General features: G+C 52.5%; 2 protein-coding genes across 2 annotated transcripts in view; one reads left to right on the forward strand and one right to left on the reverse strand.

Moving 5' to 3' along the window:
* The first annotated feature begins 9427 nt into the window (after positions 1-9427).
* CLDN5 (claudin 5) lies at positions 9428-11929 on the forward strand. Its single transcript, XM_008540500.2, has one exon. It carries the CDS (start codon positions 10633-10635, stop codon positions 11287-11289), a length of 657 nt encoding a protein of 218 aa, XP_008538722.1. The 5' UTR covers positions 9428-10632; the 3' UTR covers positions 11290-11929.
* Positions 11930-14554: 2625 nt separating this feature from the next.
* Positions 14555-16249, reverse strand: part of CDC45 (cell division cycle 45) — a 37388-nt gene continuing 35693 nt past the window's right edge. The window contains exon 19 of the mRNA XM_008540499.2: positions 14555-14686. The gene's annotated coding sequence lies outside the window, so the exon portion shown is untranslated. The remainder of the gene's footprint in view (positions 14687-16249) is intronic.

Below are 16249 nucleotides of genomic sequence, written 5' to 3' on the forward strand. Positions count from 1 at the left end.
ATAAAACTAGTTTCTTTCTATACAGATGAGCTATTTTGCAGATTGTGTGTACATAAAATCAAATAATAAGTGTGTCTTTGTGCCTAGCTTTTCACTTCGCATAACCTTTTCTCAGTTCATCCATGTTGCATTCCTCTTCATGTCTGAGTACTTACGGCTGAGTAATACTCCCTTGTGTGGATACACCACATTTGTTTGTCAGTTCATTTGTTGATGGACACGTGGGGTGTTTCCACTTTTTGACTACTGCGAAGAATGCCGCTCTGAGCATTCATGCACAAGTTTTCATGCAGACATATGTTTTCATTTCTCTTGACTGGGTACCTAGACTGGAATTGCTGGGTCATATGGTAACTTCATGTTGTTTAACCTTTTCAGGAACTGCCAGACTGTTTTCCAAAGTGACTTCATCATTTTACATTCCCATCAGCAATGTACGAGGGCTCCAGTTTCTCCACATCTTCACCAACGCTTGCTATCTTCTGTGTTTTTTATAAGAGCCATCCTGATGGGTGTGATGCTGTATCTCATTGCGGTTTTGATTTACATTTTCCTAAGGACTAATGATGTTGAGTATCTTCCCATGTACTTATTGGCCATTTGTATATCTTGTTTGGAGGACTGTCTATTCAGATCTTTGACCATTTTTAACTGGGTTATTTTTTTATTGATCTATAAGAGTTTTTCATCTATTCTAGATGCAAATTCCTTATCACATATATGATTGTATGTATTTGTCCTATTCTGTGGGTTGTCTTTACACTTTCTTGATGCTGTCCTGTTAAGCACAAAAGTTTTTAATTTTGATGAAATCCAATTCATTTAGTCTTTTTTCTTTTGTCACTTGTGGTTTTCGCGTTGTATCTAAGAAGGCTTTGCTTACCCCAAGGACACAAACATTTACTCGTATGTTTTATTCTAAGAGTTGGGTCCATGATCCATGGGCAGTTAAATTTTGTGTATGGTGTCAGAAAGAGGTCCAACTTCATTTATTTGCATGTGGACATCCAATTTTCCCAGCTCTTTTTTGTTGCAAAGATTTCTTTACTTGTTGAATTTCTTGGCAGCCTTGTCAAAAATCAATTGACCATAAATGTGAGGGGTTTTTCCTGGAATCTCAATTATATTCCCTCAATCCATGTGTCTATGCTTATATCAGTACCACACTGTTTTTGAGGGGTTTTTTGTTTGTTTGTTTGAGGAAGACTGGCCCCGAGCTAACATCCATGCCCATCTTCCTCTACTTTATATGTGGGACGCCTACCACAGCATGGTGTGCCAAGTGGTGCCATGTCCGCACCCGGGATCCGAACTGGCGAACCCCGGGCTGCCAAAGCGGAACGTGTGAACTTAACTGCTGCGCCGCCGGGCCGGCCCCTTGTACACACTATTTTGATTACTGTAACTTTGCAGTAAGCTTTGAAATCAGTTTTAAGTCCTCCAACTTCATTCTTCTTTTTCAGGATCATTTTGGTTATTCTGGATCTCTTGCATTTCCATATGAATTTTAGGGTCAACTTGTCCATTTCTGCCTTATAAGCCATCTGGCATTTTCATAGGGATTTCGCTGAATCTGTACTTCAATTTAGGGAGTATTTCCATCTTCATAATAATAACTGTTCTGCCCTATGAACACGAGGTCTTTCCATTTATTTAGGTCCTATTTAACTTCTTTCAACAATGTTTGTGGTTTTCAGAGTACAAGTTTTCACTTATTTTGTTAAATTCCTAAGTATTTTATTCTTTTATGTACTTTATTCTTTTCAATACTGTCATAAATATAATTGTTTTCTTAATTTTATCTTCATATTGTTCATTGTGTATAGAAACACAATTGTTTTTGTATATTAATCTTGTACCCTGTATCCTTAATAAACTTGTTTGTTAATTCTAATAATTTTTTAGTGGGTTATTTGGGATTTCCTACATACAATATGATTTCATCTATAAATAGTGAGAGTTTTACTTCTTCCTTTCCAACCGTGGCCTTCTAATTCTTTTCCTGCCTAACTGTCCTGTTTAAAACCCCCAGTACGATATTAAATAGAAGTAGTGAGAGCAGCATCCTTATTCTTGATTCTAGGGGGAATGTTCCCACTCTTTCATCACTAATATGACATCAGCTTTGGGTTTTTCATAGACGCCCTCTGTCACATGGAGGAGAAGCCCTTCTATTCCTAGTTGGCTGTGTGTTTTTATGAAGAAATGTTGTTGGATTTGTCACATGCTTTTTCTGCATCTATTGAGATGATCATATTGTTTTTGGTCTTGATTCTGTCAATATGGTGTACTACATTAATTGATTTTTGGATGTTAAACCAATTTTGCGTTCCTGGAATAAATTCCATTTAGTCACGTTATGTAGTCATTTTTACGTGTTGCTGGATTTAGTTTGCTAGTATATTGTTGAATATTTTTTTATCTCTGTTCCTAAGAATTATTGGTTGTAGTTTTCTTGTGATGTCTGTGTCTGACTCTGGATCAGGGCAACTCTGGCCTCACAGAGCAGGTTAGGAAGTGTTGCCCTCTCTTCTATTTTTTTTTTTTTTTTGTAAGAGTTTAAGATAGATTGATATTCTTTAAATATTTGGTAGAGGGGCGGGCCCAGTGACGCAGTGGTTAAGTGCACACGTTTCGGTTTGGCGGCCCGGGGTTTGCTGGTTCAAATCCCAGGTGCGGACATGGCACCACTTGGCAAGCCATACTGTGGTAGGTGTCCCACATATAAAGTAGAGGAAGATGGGCATGGATGTTAGATCAGGGCCAGTCTTCCTCAGCAAAGAGAGGAGGATTGGCAGTAGACAGCTCAGGGCTCATCTTCCTCAAAAAACATATATATATGTATATTTGGTAGAATTTACCAGTGGAGCCATCAGGTACTGGACTTCTGTTTGTTGGAAGCTTTTAAAATTATGAGCTCAATCTCTTTACTTGTTATAGATCTGTTCAGATTGCCTATTTCTTCTTGAGTCAGGTTTGGTAGCTTGTGTTTCTAGGAATTTGTCTATTTCATCTAGGTTATCTACGTTCTTGGCATGCAGTTGTTCATAGTATTCCCTTATAATCACTTTTATTATTAGTGAGATATCATTAGCGATCTTTCATTCCTGATTTCATTAATTTGCGTCTTCTCTCTTTTTTTAGGTCAATTTAGCTAAAGGTTTGTTAATTTTGTTGACTTTTCCATGAACCAACTTTTGCTTTCATTGATTTGGAGGTTTTTTTTAACGGCCCATATATGTGATCCGTCTTGGCATAGGTTCTCTGGGCACTTGAAAAGAATGTATATTCTACTGTTGTTGGGGAGTGTTACATAAATCTTGACTAGATCCAATTGTTTGATGGTGTTGTTGAGTTTTTCTTGCTGACTTTTTGTCTAATTGTTCTATCAACTGTTAAGAGAGGAATGTTGAAGCTTCTACTATAATTGTCAATTTGTCTATTTCTTCATTCGGTTTTATCAGTTTTTGCTTCATATATTTTCCAGCTCTGTTGTTTGATACACACACATTTAGGATTGCTAATTGACTCTTTTATCATTATGTAATATCTTTCTCTATCCCTGGTAATTTTCTTGATGAAGTCTACTTTATCTGATATTAATATAGCCACTCCTTCATTTATTTGATTAATGTTTGCATAGCATGTCTTTTTTTATCATTTTTCTTTCAACCTACGTGTGTCATTCTATTTGAATTGAGTTTCTTTTAAATAGCACATATCTGAGTTATTTTATTTTCCTTCTCTACCAAACTGTATTGTTTAATTGTTGTATTTAGACCGTTTACATTTAATATAATTATTAATATGGCAGAGCTTAAGTCTGCCACTTTATTTTTGTTTTCTGCTTATTTTCTCTCTTTTTGTTTCTCTGTTTACCATTTCCTGCCTTCCTGTGGTTTACGTGAGCATCTTTTAGAATTACATTTTGAATTATCTATAGTGTTTTTGAGTGTATCTCTTTGTATAGCTTTTTAATGGTTGCTCTGGGATTACGCTATATACACATAACTCATCAAAGTCTACTGGTGTCAACATTTTGCCAGTTGGAATGAAGTATAGAAACCTTCCTTCCTTTATGTCCCATTACCCTCCCCTATTTATAATATAAATACCTTATATATTTCCCCTACATACACTGAGAACCACTTTAGACACTGTAATAATTTTTGCTTCAATCATCAAACATAATTTAGAAAACTCAAGAGGAGAAGGCAGGTCTATTGTGTTTGTCAAGATTTTGCTTATCATGTTCTTTCTTCCTTTGGCTTATCATGTTCTTTTGCTTATCATGTCCCAAGGTTCTTCCTTTTATCATTTCCTTTCTGTTTAAAGAACATCCTTTAGCCATTCTTTGAGGTTACATCTGCTAATGACAAATTCTCTTAGTTTTCCTTCATCTGAGAAAATATTTATTTCCCCTTCATTACTGAAGAACATATTCAGTAGATATAGAATTCTGGGTTGATATTTTTTCTTTCCAGGACTTAAAAAAAAGTGCTTTCTCTGGTGTCTGTGGTTTCTGATGAGAAATCCTTGGTTGTTTGATTTGTTTTTCCCCCTAAGGTGAGCTGTCCTTTTTCTCTGGCTCCTTTCAACATTTTTCTTTGTCTTTAGTTTTCAGAAGTTTAATTATGATGTGTCTTGGTGTGGATTTCTTTGGGTTTATCCTGTTTGTGGTTTCAGGCAACATCTTGAATCTGTAGGTTTTTTCTTTTCTTTTTGCTAAATCTAGGAAGTTTCCAGCTATTATTTCTTTGAGTACTTTTTTTTATCCCCACCCTCTTTCTCCTCTCCATTTAGAATTCCAATGACATGGGTGTTAGATCTTTTGTTATGATCCCACATATCCTGAGGCTCTGTTCTTTTCTTTCTTTCTATTTCTTTAAAAGATTTTATTTTTCCTTTTTCTCCCCAAAGGCCCCCAGTACACAGTTGTGCATCTTTAGTTGTGGGTCCTTCCAGTTGTGGGATGTGGGACGCCGCCTCAGCATGGCTTGATGAACGGTGCCATGTCCGCACCCAGTATCCAAACTGGCAAAACCCTGGGCCGCCGAACTGGAGCGTGCAAACTTTACCACTCGGCCATGGGGCCGGCCCCTCTTTTCTTTTTGTTTCAGTCTACATTCTCTCTCTTGTTTGGAGGGAATAATTTCATTATTCTATATTCAAATTTACTGATTCTTTCCTCTATTACCCCCATTTTACTGTCATGAGGAGAGGCAGAAGAAAACTATAAGAAAATGTAAAAATTTGTATCTTCTGGATATAGAAGGACTTTTTGATGGTTAAAAATAAAGATAGAAATCATATAGGGAAAACCTTAATAGATTCCAATACTCAAAATTTTAAACTTCTATAAGAGCATGAAAAAAATCATTAATAGATTAGTAGCAAATGTCAAAATGTATGTGCCACATATATGATAACAAGTAATGTTTCTAACATATAAAGTGAGAAAAACATCAATGCTCTATGTGGGTACATAGAGAATTCACTGAGGAGGAAATATAAATGAGCAATATAGATTAGAAAAAATTTTAACCTCATAACTGTTTAAAGAAATGCAAATTAAAGCAGGGTACCATGTTCTCCCTATCCGATTAGTAAACTTTTAAAACTGTGCCTCCCCAGCTATGGTGACAGGCGGTGAAAATATACACTCAGATGATGGGTCTACATGATGCAACCTCCGGGTATGAGCCAGAAATTCTACTTTGAGGAATATTTCCTGAGGAAATTATCCAAAATACCAAGGCTTATGAATAATGACATTCACAGCGGCATTATTTATAATAAAAAAATCTTGAGGGGCTGTTGCATACTTAGCAGAATGATCATCATTGTTGACGTTAACCCAGCATCCACCTTGAGCCAGGAAGTGCTGTCCACTCAGCCCCGTGACAGCCCTTTGATGTCAAACCTGCTACCATCCCCATTCTACAGAACAGATTGCCCTGGTCACACCCCATCCCCGAGAGTGGTGGAGACACATGATTCATTCTGTCCTGGCTCTGTCCAGCTGCAGCGCATCTTCTGGGCAGTTGGAAACAATGATAATCATGAGAGTGTTTTTAACAAAGTAGGGACATGTTTACAATATGATGCTAAATGAAAAGGGAGGATCCAGAATCACTCTATAATTTTAAGTGGAAAGAGTATAAAATTGCTGCAAAATGCAGCATTCAGAGAAGGAAGGAATCTGAGAAGTAAGGGGTTGGAGGAGAGAAGGTGGACAGAGGGACCATGGGGGCAGTGCAGGCACAAGGGGTGAAGGGTGGGGGGTGGGGGGCTGCTTCTGGCTCCCGGGGGCATTGCTGCCATTTCACAGGGCCTTGGCTGGCCTCCCCTGGGCTCCGGTGGGGTCTTGGATCACACAGAGACCACCATTCAGTGTGGTCTGCAAAGGGATGAGGGGTCTGCAGGACCCTGGGGCTCTGTCAGTCAGAGCTCCCTGGCTCCCACTCCCCAACCCTCTGGGGAATGTAAAGCAACAGTGCCCTCCAGTTTTGACAAACAGCCAGTGGCACCCACTCTGTTGGATGGCACTGAAGTCGGATGAGCTGTGAAGGTCAAGGGAGCCAGGAGAGATGTCTCAGGAACCTGGAAGACACTATGGAATGGCAGCAGAGGACCCAGGATCGGCGACGGCATCCCCTCCAATCTTGCAGCCTCCACAGTGGAGGGCTTCATAAGCAATGGTGAAACTAAGGCAAAAAGAGGCCCATTCACTAGTCTGGATTGTGAACTCATTGGCTGTTTGTCAAAGGAGTTCTGCGCATCAGCACAGGAGCCCATGCCCCTCCCATGCAGGCCCCCTCAGGCCTCCAGAGCAGGGCCCAGTGATGCTGGAGAGCCACGCTGCTTCTCAGAGTACTGAGCTTCATCGAGAAAGGGCAGCAGGCAGTGCTCTGTGCTCAGAGGCTCCGCAAACATCTGCTGCACTGAAGGAAAACCTCCTTAACTCTTTCAAAGCTGAAAGATAGAAGGAACATTGTTTTTCACTTCCTCCGAAACAAAATTTGTTAACTAAGAGCTTCCCAAACCCCAATCCCCAGGAATCAGGAGCCTAAATTTAGATTGTCCTTGGAAGGTCACTGGATCACCCTGGCGAAGGGTCAGCCAGCAGCTGCTCAAGATAAACTTTACTTTTCTGCCGACTCAGGCCTTTCCCTCACACAATTAATGAGATCCTGCCACACTTCCCCTGGGAAGAGAACAATAGCTGTGGATGAGCAGGTGGCCTTGGCCAGCACGCTGGCCTGGGAGCCCCTCGCCAGAGATCAGGCATTCGCGTCCCTGCCCAGGCCAGGACCGCTCTGATGCGGGCCTGCAGGCCCTAGCCCACCGAACCACCCAGCCTCTGTCTGTCCCTTGGACGCCGAGCCCCTTCCCACCTCGGGCTCTTAAGTGGTCATTCTTCCCTAGATCTTGGCTGAACTGTCAGCTCCTCAGAGGGGCCCTCCTCACTCTGCGTCACGCTGCCGTCTCTTCCCCGAAGCCGTGGGCACCCCTGAAACGGCTCTACCCACCTGCTAGTTGCAGGTTTTGCTGTTGGTTCCTGGAGGGCAGGAGCTCCCTGGGCTGTGTGCTCTGCTCAGAGACAGCACTTGGCACCTTGTAGGGGGTCAGGAGATCCTAGCCAGTGGAAGGAAGGGCGGGTGTGTCCTCATGGCCCTCCTGGGTCTGTGCTGGGTCACTGTGAGGCCCCTCCTGATCAGTGTGGGTTTGTGGGGGTCAGTGTCAGCCCTTTTTGCCCTCTCTGGGCCTCTCTGTGGTGGCTCTGATTCCACTGTGGGCGACACGGTGGTGTCAGGGTAGAAGTCAGATTGTGATAAGTGCAGCCTGAGGCTCCTTCGCCAGCTCCCCGAGATACCGTGAGGCTGTTCCCAAAGAGATGTGGGCCACACTGGGGGTGCCAGGCTGGGGGGGTCTCTGGGATGGGCCCAAAGTGGTTGGAGAGAAGGACAGCAGCTGGGCAGGCAAAGGGAGAGCGCCTCGTGCTGGCTGGAGCCCCAAGCTGGCTGGAGAGGGTGGTAGGCGGCCAGAGGTCAGCCGTGGCTCACAGGCAGTCCCCTGCCTGGACAGAGGCATGAAAATGGCCACTGTGTTGAGGCTCATTCCTGGATACTGGTGGGGAAAACCAACAAGCAAATGGACAATTCCAGCTTGGGCCTCTGGGAGCAAGGCAGGTGGACTGGGGCAGAAAGGCATCCGAGAGGACGTGACCTCGGTAACACAACTTAGAAGATGAGCAGGTCTACACTCAAGGGACCTGCACTGCAGACAGAAGAGGCTGTGGGTGAGAGACAGACCAGTCTGAGGACCCAGAGGTAGGCGAGTCTGGATGGAGCATGGAGTGTGTGCTGCTGCACTAGCTAGGCCCAACATCACCCAGAGGCCATGCTCGGGAGTCAGCACTTTGTTCATGGGCAGTGTGAGCCACAGAAGGTTTCAGGCAGACTGTGACCCCGGAGAGGGACCTGCCAGGAGGGCCCAGCTTCTCTGAGGAGAATAGATCCAGCGGGCAAGGGCAGGGCCTGGATGGCCTGAGGAGGCCACAGCAGTCTCCTGGGAAGATGGCAGTGCGGTGTAGTGGGAGGGCCTTGGGCAAGTCCCTGTCTCAGGCCAGCGGGGAACAGGATTGAAAGGGTGGGGTGGGTGGTATGGCTGGGCCCCCTAGAGTGGGCAGGAGGAGGGGACATCCAGGAGGGTCTGCAGGGTGGAGGGGGAGGGGCCCACAGGTCTGCAGCAAGAAGGGAGCAGGGAGTAAGGTGGTGGCTGAGAGGAGGCAGTGGTCCTCAACTCCCCATCCTGTGTAGGGAGTGAGGGGTTGGGGGCTAGGAAGGCGGTAAACTCCTGCTACCACACACACACACACACACAGACAGGGTCCAGCAAACCTGCCTTGGGCACCTCCACATGCTGGATGAACAAATAGGGTGCTGGCCTCATCTCAGAGCTATCTGAGGCGGGAGAAGGAACAGGGCCCAGGAAGGGCAGATTCGTCAAAGCCCCAGGCCGTGGCGGGCCTCAACACCAGGCCTTCTCTGTGGAGGGCCCTGCCTGCTGGAGCCAAGCACCTCGGACGGGAGGAAAGAACAGGGTGTCCCAGCGGCCTCAGTTCAAGACTGAGTGCAGACTTCACTGGAAACAAAAGGGCTGACAGGGAGTGGGGAGGGGGCTGCAAGAAAAGGGCTGGTGTCCCTATGGGATTTTTGGCTGCCGGGCCTGGTGCCTCCACCTGAGCCTCAGGGGGGCCCAGTGTCCATCCTAGCTGGCCTTTCAAGAAACGGCTGGGCCATTGTGCAGAAGAATGCCCGGAAATCCCGACCCTCCCGCCTCCAGCAAGGATGGGGGCTCTTCCTCCGGGTCAGGAAACTCCAAGTTGGCTTCCGGAGGGTGGCCTGGGGGCTGGGGTGCCGGGAGTATCACTGCCACTAGTGGGAGGACAGCGCACAGCCCTTTGTGTCCCCGAGTGTGTCTCCTGAGGGCCAGGCCTTGGGGCCTGGAGCCACTCCCGGGAGGACAGCCTGCATGCTGGTCCTCGGGGAACTCTGGGGACTTCCTGAAGTGCTGTCATCTGGAGCTGGGCCTCAAAGGATGGGGGATGGGCAGCATCTCAGGAAGAGGAACAGCCCGTGCGAAAGTTGGGGGGTCTGGGAAGGCTAGAGGCAGGGGCGGAGTAGGGGTCTCCGGAGGCCGTGGAAAGGCCTGCTTTGTGCTGGGGCCTCAGGCCCCAGGGAGGCGGTGATCTGGTGGGCGGTGGCGCTGGGCAGGCATTTGGACGGGGCTGGAGCCCCAGGACTGACCCGCACAGGCCTGCCTGGCCTCTTGGCCTGTGGGAGAGAGTCTCAGGACTCAGAGCGGCGCCGTGCAGTAAGGGTGTGAAGGGCCTGGGCTGGGCGTGGACTCCAGGGCGAGCTTCCTGGAGGAGTAGACTGAGCTGTGCTTGATTAACCCGGGAGAAGGGCCCCTAGAGTCCGTCACGCAGGCCTCTGCGCGGTGGTGGTGGTGGCGGGGAGCTCCCGCAAACCTTGGCGAGGGAAGAGCGGAGTTGGCCTGGGTGGGAGGGACCATCAGGCTGGTTCGGGGATGTGGCGGGGGAAGTTGGTACGGACCCAGGTGATGCAGCTCCTTAAATGGGGAGGCTGGGACACTCAAAGAGGTGGCCCGCGGACCGTGCGCGCAGCTGCCCCAAGCCAGCCCGCAGCGCGCTCGGCCGTGACTGCGCCAACTATGTGTGGGGGGCTCGGGGCGGCGGCCGGACAAGGAGCGGTCCCGGCGCCCTCCGCTCCCCCAACGCGCAGTTGTTCTCCTAACTGTCTGCCGGGGCGCCTGTGATTGGCTGCAGACCGCTGGCCCCCACGCGGATTGGCCGCTCAGGCACAGGGGGCCTGGACCGAGGAGCAGAGTCCGCCCCCGAACCTTCAAATGGGAAGCCCCCGGAAAGTGCCCGCACACCCGAGGCTGTTCTGCAGACCCGCGGGGTAGGCGGACGGAGGGCGGTGAGCCGAGCACGAGGGCGCGGAGGCATTAGGGCCAGCGCAGGGCGCCGAACCGCTCGGCCGAGACACCGCTGCGCCCGCCCGGAGGCCCCGGGGCCGTCGGGCGTGCGTCTTGCCTCCAGCCATGGGGTCGGCGGCGCTGGAGATCCTCGGCTTGGTGCTGTGCCTGGTGGGCTGGGTGGGCCTGATCTTGTCGTGCGGGCTGCCTATGTGGCAGGTGACTGCCTTCCTGGACCACAACATCGTGACGGCGCAGACAACCTGGAAGGGGCTATGGATGTCGTGTGTGGTGCAGAGCACGGGGCACATGCAGTGCAAGGTGTACGACTCGGTGCTGGCGCTGAGCACCGAGGTGCAGGCGGCGCGGGCGCTCACGGTGGGCGCCGTGCTGCTGGCACTCGTCGCGCTCTTCGTGACCCTGGCGGGCGCGCAGTGCACCACCTGCGTGGCCCCTGGGCCCGGCAAGGCGCGCGTAGCCCTCACCGGCGGCGCGCTCTACGCGCTCTGCGGGCTGCTGGCGCTCGTGCCGCTCTGCTGGTTCGCCAACATCGTGGTCCGCGAGTTCTATGACCCGGCGGTGCCCATGTCGCAGAAGTACGAGCTGGGCGCGGCGCTGTACATCGGCTGGGCCGCCTCAGCGCTGCTCATGTGCGGCGGCGGGCTCGTGTGCTGCGGAGCCTGGGTCTGCGCCGGCCGCCCCGACCTCAGCTTCCCCGTCAAGTACTCGGCGCCGCGGCGGCCCACGGCCAGCGGTGACTACGACAAGAAGAACTATGTCTGATGGTGCCGGGCACGGCGGGGCCCCTCGCACCAGCCACGCCCGCGAGCGGGAGGACTGGCCTCCACCCGGCCGCGCCGCGCACAGGCTCCGCGGAATGCCCATCTCTGCGCCCGCCCGCGGCCCTCCAACGGGACCCTGCCCGCCCCCGCAGCCCGTCCTCTCTGACTGCCGCTAGCTGGGCCTTGGGCCGCGCGCTGCCCTGAACAGGCGATGCGCCCTTGGGAGGTCTTCCTCCGTTTCTTTTTCCGTGCGCAGTGCTGGCTCCAACGTGGGCGGGGCGCGGGTTTCTTCGGCTGTGAGGGCTCTGGACTGAAGATGCTGCTTCTCTCCCTGACCCTTGGGGTCTTGGATGCCCCCATACTCTCCAGCGGCTCCTGCTGATTCCAGAGGGGCTGATGCAGAGCCCAGGACCCCCAGCCTGGGCTGCCTGAGGGATGTGTACTGCTGGCCTTTACCCCATCAGCCAGGCCTGGGCCCGGGGGGACCAAGAGATCGGCCTGGACCTCCCTGCCTCACCCCAGCAGCTCCCCAGGCGAGGCTTATGGGCACCAGAGCCCGCGTGTGGGGCTGGGGCTCTGCTCTCCTCTGCAGCTTGGCGGGGAGGGTAAGAATTCGCTTAGTAAATGGTTTCAATACCCTCCCAGCTGTGTCCTGTCCTCTGTCAGTCTCTGCCTGTGTCCAGCACCCTCCCTTCATTCATCCACCCACCAGCTCCTCCCCAAAAGGCTTCTGTGGGGACTTCCCAGAGCTGGCCCCTGGCTCCAGAAGATCCCATGGCCTTTTGCCAAGTCTTCTCTGCCACCTGGTCACCTTTCCTGAATGAGAAACAGCCACAGCTCACTGCCACCCAGGAAGGTGAGATCTGCAATCAAAAGAGCCACTGCTGAATCAGGGAGCTGGGGAGGAGGGGGGAAGTGAGGCAGACCCTAGCAGAGGATGCAGGCTGGAACCCCCACCCCTGACTCAGCCAGTGCTTGGTTTTGGAATGCAGGAAGTACTGGGGGTAGGCTGCCAGGCTTCTGGCTTTGCCTAGAAGAGGCTGGGCTGAATCCACCTGCCTTCTCAGGGCTCGCCTATCTCTGGGTCACATCAAATGACCAGACAGACATCTGTACAATACCAACTGGGTGGGCCCTTTCTACCAAGGGTGCAACGGAATGGGTCAATCCAGGATGTGTGCTGGGCTCTAGCAGAGCTGGCTGCAGGTCAACAAGCACCTTGCCATGGGGAGGAGGCACCTGTGGCCAGTTGCCCAGAGAGTGCCTGGGCTGGGCTCCAGCCCCTCTGTCCTGGCTCTTCTGCCAGCCTCAGTGTGGGTCTGTGCAGGGCCCATGCCCACCGAGCTGGCTTGGCGACCAGCCGACTTGTGCTGACCATCAGTACCTCTGTGCCAGGCCCTACTGGGAGCACCCTGAGTGACTCTCTTGTGGGTGGGACCCCTGGGAGCCAGGGCTGGCCCCGGCCAGGCACCTGGAGATGGGGGTCCCAGGAGGGCAGAGCATACCAGAGCTGTATGTTATAGCTACCGAGAGCTCAATGCTTCCAGCTCTAATTCTAGACACTTTGAATTAATGCATTTTGACTGTCTGCCAAAGGGTGGGGCATGAGAGAGCAGTGGACAGGTGCAGGGGCTACAGGGAGGAGCTCCAAGCCCAGTCAGTGGGACAGCTTGGCACCTGCCACCAACGCCAGCCTTGGGGGCCCTGTCCAGAAATGCCTGGGCTGCATCCAGTGGCAAGGAGTCTCCCAGGCCTGGCCAGGATCCCACGTTGTGGGAAAGGGGGAGAACCTGAGGACATGGGCTCAGAGGGGCTCAGGACAGCTGCTGTGGACACTGCCCTGAATCCCGGGAGTTCCAGTGGAACCAGCAAGTGGGAGCCTGAGCTCCCAACGACAGGATGAGCTGCAGAGGGATGGGCCCCATGGCGCAGAGGTCCTCAGCAGTGAGCCCATGGCAGCCCTGCCTGGGCCTGTGCACCAGGGACCAAGAACAGCCCTGGTGTGCAGGAGTGTGATCTTGGCTCTTGGCAGGGCTGGAACAAAGGTCCTCACACTGCTGCTCCCGGCCGCGGGGGCAGCCAGTGCCAGGTACAAGGTGTTTGGACAGAAGCGCCAGCCCGAGGCAGCATCCCACACAAGCCCAGAACTCGCCGACTCCTTCAGGCCCCAGGCATCAGCTGGGATTCCGAAGGCAGCTGCACAGCCCCAGCTTTCACAAATGGTGGGGAGCTTGAGGGTCCTGGGGGAGCCAGGCTGCCGCCTGACCAGGAAGAGCAGGAAGGGCAGGAGCAAACTCCACTGCCAGAAGTCAGGCGAGAAAAGCTGACCTCTAGTGCTGCTGACCCCGCTGTGCCCACTACCCCTTCTCAAGGGCCACCCGAGACCTGGCCCCACACACTCATGTCCTCAGTTCCAGGTCACTCTTTCTGGGCCTTTCTCCACCAACCGGAAGCCTTCCCAAACCGCCCTGAGTCCTCCAGCCTGTGGCCCCAGGCGCCACACCCAGGCCCCATCTCTCTGGCTCGCCTGCTTCCCGGGCAGCTCCGCCCCAGGCGGGGGACACAGACGGCCTCAGCCACTTGTGTGAGCAGCTCTTTCCTCCCCGAAGGGCAGGAATGGCATCCTCTGCACCTCCATATGCTCTAGGCACAGATGGGAGAGTGGGACCAGCTGGTCCCCCGCTCCCCTGAGAATCTGTTCTGAAGACTCTGGAGCTTGTTGAGATCCTGTCCAGCAGACCTTCTGTGACAAGGCGCAGGTGAAGCCAGCCTTGGGAGTACAGTGCCTCCACCTGTGGCCCCTCAGCCAGCCCTGCCATTCCCGGCTTAGGGCCTCGCCCTTGCTATTGCTGCCCAACTTGCCCAGCAGCCTGGCAGTGCCTGCTGTGTGCCTGCAGGGGTGAAGGGCGCCTGGACAGCTTCGGGGGGCAGGGGCAGGCTCGAGATGGGAGCACGGTCAAGATGGTGGACTTGAGATGCTGCCAAGGCCAGGTGGACAGGGGGCAGTGGTAGGAGGGTGGACAGAGCAGGTCCTGGCTGGCATCACTAGGCAGTGGGTCAGCACAGCTGCTGTGTGAAGAACTAGGTGCTAAGGGGCCCAGCGTCTGCCTATTGCTGTCCAGGGAGCCTGGAGGCCACCCCCTGTGCTGACTTCCTGCCAAGGCTCGAGGGTGCCCAGGGCACAGGAGCAAGGCTCCCCTGGACCCACCGAAGGCGCAGGGCATGACCAAGCGCCGGCCCTGTGACCAGAGCCAAGACTGGAGCACTGAACCGAAAATAAGCATTTTATTCCATTAAAACCAACTGCTCTGACTCTAAAATTATGTCCTAACTTACAATCCAAATAAAAGCCAGTTAATATAAATAAGGAGGAGGAGGTCATTTCTGAAGAAATCAGACTGGAAAAGAGAAAAAGAGAAATAAGTAAATTTCAAACATTCTGATGTCTCCCCAAATCAAGCAAACTGTCCAGGCCTTCCCTTGGACATGCTGGGTGTTGCTTCTGCGCAGCCTCCACCCCTCACGGGGGGAGCAGGGGGAGTCCATGGGTGGAGGGCCACCCCAGAACTGCCGAGGCACCTGCCGTCCCCACTGCAGCCCCTGGCTGGGTCCAGGCTGCTGTCCGCTTGAGAACCCCCGAAGGCCGCACAGCCCCCAGCACTGTCTCTTTGCAGACCCTGCCCAGCGACCTGTCCAGCCCCCGACCTGAGGTGCCCTCACAGGGTTTCTCCCCTTGCCTAGGGCATCTCCCCTGGTCCCCAGCACACTGCTCTTCATCCTTCCCGCTGGCCCCTGCACTCTGTCTTGGTGGCAGGACACAGCAGAGCTGGTATCATCACTGAGCGGTCGCAGGGCAGGGGTACACCTCAAATGCCAGCCCCACTGCCCGAGAGCCCCACTTGCAACCTTTGACTTGGTCATAAACTTACACCTCTGCCCCCACCTGAAGGCCCTGTGCTCAGCACTTGTTGTCCAAGGGGTGTCAGCCCCATTTCAGATGAGGAAGCAGGTGCAGCCTGGTGAGGTACCCGACAGACCTTGCTGAAGATCCAAAGGGCCTGACCCCAGAGCCCCTCTTCCACACGGGCCCTGTGTGCCCCGGCCCACCCTGAGAGGGCATGTGGGGTCCCTGACGCCCCCTATGCCATTCTCGGCAGAGCCCACTTGGGCTCGACAGGGGAATGGGTGCCTGCCCCCCTGCAGCTTCTAGCTCACTGTGGGAGTGGGGAGCGGAAGGACCCTGGCCGGCACGAGGGGATCCCTATGTCACAGCCTGGGCTGGGCGTGGGTGCCCACTGTGTGAGGGGCCCTGGGCTGAGAAGTGATCACTAGACACCAATCAGACCCTCCCACCCATTTCCCAAGGGGCCCTTCAAGAAAGAGGTGGCATGTGGGGCACAGGGGAGAGCCCCGGCTGTTGAGCTCACAGTGGACTGTTAGTGACTGCATGCTGGTGCAGGCTTACACAGAGCGGACATTTTGTGATTCTCAGCTGAGTGGCTGCCAACAGCTTTCATCTCTCAAAAGTCAAGCGCACGAGAGCCGGGATAAACGCCTCTGCGGGCCCCAGCCCAGAGCCTGACATGAGGCTGCAAGGGGCAGCAAGGCTCCAGGTGGACCCCTAGGGGTGCCCTCCTTCCCAGCAGAGCCAGGCCTACGAGTCCGTGGTGTGGTCAGGAGAGGGTAAATGCCAGTTCTTTCTGAAGGGATCCCAGGAGCCTAATGAAATTAGCTCCCTCAACAATGCTCCATTGTGGCACTGCCACCAGGCCAGGGACAGACATCCTCGGGAAAAATGTGTTGGCCCCAAATCTCCTCAGGAGTTCTGTTCCCAGGAGCTCTGAAACCCAAGTAGAAGCCTGGCTTGAGAAGGAAAGAAGCAGGGAAACCAAAACGGGGAGGTGGGAGGGGCCCTCTGTGCACTTCAACAGGGCCGCTGCCTGCCGCCTCCAAGGGCCCCA

Source organism: Equus przewalskii, chromosome 7 (genome assembly GCF_037783145.1).
Source record: "Equus przewalskii isolate Varuska chromosome 7, EquPr2, whole genome shotgun sequence".
Lineage (NCBI taxonomy): Eukaryota > Metazoa > Chordata > Mammalia > Perissodactyla > Equidae > Equus > Equus przewalskii.

Bases quoted from the DNA above. Each gene is read 5' to 3' on its own strand.
- CLDN5 (XM_008540500.2), top strand. From the start codon at position 10,633: ATGGGGTCGGCGGCGCTGGAGATCCTCGGCTTGGTGCTGTGCCTGGTG.